Consider the following 3,596-nt stretch of genomic DNA (forward strand, 5'->3'; position numbering starts at 1 on the left):
TAGTTTGTGGATGTCCTCTGGAAATGATGACAATTCAAAACGATTGCTTATGGAATTACTGCATCAGAAATCTGGGCACCCGTCAAGTGAACAGTTTGATTTGGTTAATGGAATACCACATGACAGAAGGCCCCCTTCGGATCACCGTTCTGGCACAAGCATGGCAAACCAGTCATTTAGTGTTGTTGCAGATCAAGAATCAGGTTTCAGCAATTCCTTCACTGTTGGGTCTTTTGGTTCTGATTCTGGTGTACAGCCTCAGAGTCGACTGTCTGAGGGGATAACAAATGTTCTCGAAATCGGTGGATTGCCTTATAGATCTAAAGATGTAGCAGAAGTTGCAGGAGAACCATTTGTTTCCCGAACTGGTGAAACCGCTCAGGTAAGCAATGACAATTTTACCATGAAAAACAAGGCAGCCAAAAGACTGACTTCCTCTAATGGGGAAGAACAAAGAGTCCTCATCAATGAATGTAACATTCAGGGAATGACTTCAGAGCCTCAAGAAGGATTAGTGGAGCGGGCTGCCTTGCCTTCTGTGGATAGAGTCGAGATGCCGGTGAATGTCCTCAGCAAGCATAATTCACTTGATTCTGCTGGTAAATTTTCACAATTTTCTTGGTTTTACTTTTCCTTGTTATTGATTTTAATCAAGTAACATGATATAATGTTCAGGTTTTCAAAATGAAAAGGCTGGATCAGGTGATTCTTTTCCGGAGGATGCTGCTAAGGAAAAGTAAGAAACCCTTGGGTGCTGTATTTTTTTTACTGTTCTATTAGCAGAATCTGATCGAAATTCTCTTCAATATTAAGTTCTTGGGAGTTTTTCTTTGGAAGATATGAGTATTGTTGTCTTGTTGGAACTTGGAAGTATACTAGCCTTGCGATGCCCCATATACTTGCTGACATGTAGAATTATCTACGAGAGCCAAAAGAAATCCTGATCTGTGGAAATATAGATCATGTTGGATTTACAGTGAACTGGATACTCTGCTTAATTCTTGTTCTTCAAGAGTCAATCTTTGTTTGCTTTTTGCAATATCTCTTCACTGGGCGAGGATTTATGGACATGTGGATATATTTAACCTGGTGTCTTTTCACAAATATATAGATCTTTCTTGCTTCGAATCCTTTCTTTGTCTGAGATTACTGCCCTTTTCGAATTTCTCATTTATCCATTTCTTACATGTATTACTGTAACTAGGTTGCGATCGTCCAGTTCAAAAGCACCAGACAATGTATTGCTGCGGCGTCCACCTGTCTCACGAGCTGCATCTTCTCACGAAGGGTTGTCGGAGGTGACTGCTGATCGTGTCGCCAGAGGGAAAAGCCTTTCAAATACTGTACCTCCTGATGGTAGGACAGGAGTCTTGCGTGTTTTCTCTTGTACCATAGCAATTTCCCTACGTTGCCCTTCTTTTCACCTAAGTGGAGTTTGTTGATTCACATAGTGCTCTATCTTTTGTGCCTTCCTATTTACATGCTAGAGTTTTTCTTGCTTGTAGGAGTGAGACGAGAACCAGGAGTTAATGTAGGGAACACGGATGCATCTGGGAGAAGAGATGCACAATTTCGACGAACATCCTCCTGCAACGATGCCGATGTACTGGAGACATCATTCAGCGACATGCTGAAAAGCAGTGCTAAGAAGGCAGCACCTCAAGAAACCCATGCTTCGGCAGGGGCAGCAGAGTCGTCGGACGGGATGCCTGGCGGTCGAAACAACAAAAAGAAGGGGAAGAAAGGTAGACAGATAGACCCTGCTCTTCTTGGGTTCAAGGTGACTAGCAACCGTATTATGATGGGCGAAATACAGCGGATAGACGACTAATGGTGAAGGTAAATATATTGTACTGATCATGTTCACAATCACTGTACAGGGTTCAGTTTTGTAGGTTAATAGGAATAGAACATTACAAATACCTCATCCTCTGAGGGTTGGTGTAAATACAAGTGCACTCACTATCGATAACGGTGCACCTCCTCAGGTTTGAATAATTGCATTCATTACGTTTTATTTGTGGTGTTGTGTAAGGGATTAGGGATAGATGTCTGATAGAAAATGATGCCTCTGCTATTTACAAAATAGACAAAGAAAGATCAATGGAATTTCAATTATAAATTTTTTTTGTAACTGAAGGGGATTGGGGTATGAGAATCGAGGTGGTGGTAGCGGTGGGCATATTAATGTGGAACAAGAGAAAAAGAGAAGAAAAGTAAATTATGAAAGTAAAATGAAGGGATAATTACACTCTTCATTCATGTCTCACTTAATTTTGATATGTTCATTTATTTTTGAAATTTTAAATTAATTAACTAATTACTTCTTAACTTCTTCATTTATCATGATTTTCATAACTATCTTTTCGTGGTTATTTTCTTCATGCATTTTTTTAATTTCCTACATTATTTATTGTCTTTGTTTGTCAATTTTTTTTTATAAATCAAATTATTTTTCTTAATTTATTATCTTAATATATATTTTTAACAACTTTTTTTATCTAAAAAAACTAATAATACAATTCATAAAAGTATTTTATATTAATTTATTTTAAAAAATTATGCACATATATAGGATGTGTCATACTTACTAGTATATATTTGTCTGTCAATGGATGGGTATCGCCCTACTCGGACCCAGATCTAACAAATACCTGTAGCAATTTTTTAATACCCTACTCATACACTATCTTATGATATACCCAGGGGTTTTACCCAAATTATACCCTAAAAAATTGGTAGAGTTTGAGTCTTACTCATTTGAAACCAACTTAATTTTTTCTCTTTTACAATTTGTTTAAATTTTTTACTTTTAAGCCAAACGCTGTATGTTACTAAATTAATTTTTGGTGGATTTTCATGATCCATCGATCAATAAAATAAAATTAATATTTAAAATTTCAATATGTGCAAATTAATCATCGTTGAAACTTAAATAATGAACTTGATTTTGTTTAAATGATATACCAATATTTGTTTTAAATAAGAATCTTAAATTTGTTCAAATAATGGACGGGTAATATTATTTGATTATAAAATCAAGACAAATTCAAAATAAGAATGAAGACATAAGAATTGGTAAAAATTGATGAAATTAAGTATAATATATCTAACTTTCATTTGGATCTCTTAATTATCATTTGAATTTGAATTTGCATTCAACTTTGATTTGATGAAATTTTAATAATTTGACTCAAACAAATTTTATTTATTTCGTATATTATTCAAATTTAATTAAATTACATTTTATCCGTATTTTTTTTATTTATTAAATGTCAAGTTAAGTTTTGCTTAATTTGATCATAAAATTAATTTTGAGTGGTTATGAAATCAATATGCAAAGTTCTAACATATTTGGTTAAAAATTCAACAAGTAATTAATATAAATGAAATATGTAATGAAATAGTTATATACTACTTATTTTTTTAAAAATATTAAACAAATTTAGTTGGTTGTGTTACTAAAAGTTTTACAAAGTCAAATTTAAAGTAATGGATGAATGAACATCTTGAGGTATTTGATCATATCAATACTTATAGGTGTTTAGGGTATTAGGTCAGTACCCATACCTATGAGTATTTTAAGGTATTAGACC

General features: G+C 34.0%; 1 protein-coding gene across 2 annotated transcripts; it reads left to right on the forward strand.

The window, feature by feature from the left end:
- Window positions 1–6: 6 nt before the first annotated feature.
- Window positions 7–2,133, forward strand: LOC105155234. 2 transcript variants are annotated; one of them, XM_011071106.2, is made up of 5 exons: window positions 7–382; window positions 485–599; window positions 676–736; window positions 1,205–1,356; window positions 1,506–2,133. In XM_011071106.2, exons 1-5 carry the CDS (start codon window positions 11–13, stop codon window positions 1,829–1,831), a joined length of 1,026 nt encoding a protein of 341 aa, XP_011069408.2. In that variant the 5' UTR covers window positions 7–10; the 3' UTR covers window positions 1,832–2,133. The 2 variants fall into 2 exon arrangements, with proteins under 2 accessions (XP_011069408.2, XP_011069407.2); XM_011071105.2 differs by having other exon boundaries at window positions 7–599.
- Window positions 2,134–3,596: the final 1,463 nt, after the last annotated feature.

The sequence above is a fragment of the Sesamum indicum genome, unplaced genomic scaffold (genome assembly GCF_000512975.1).
Source record: "Sesamum indicum cultivar Zhongzhi No. 13 unplaced genomic scaffold, S_indicum_v1.0 C00778, whole genome shotgun sequence".
Taxonomy (NCBI): Eukaryota; Viridiplantae; Streptophyta; class Magnoliopsida; order Lamiales; family Pedaliaceae; genus Sesamum; species Sesamum indicum.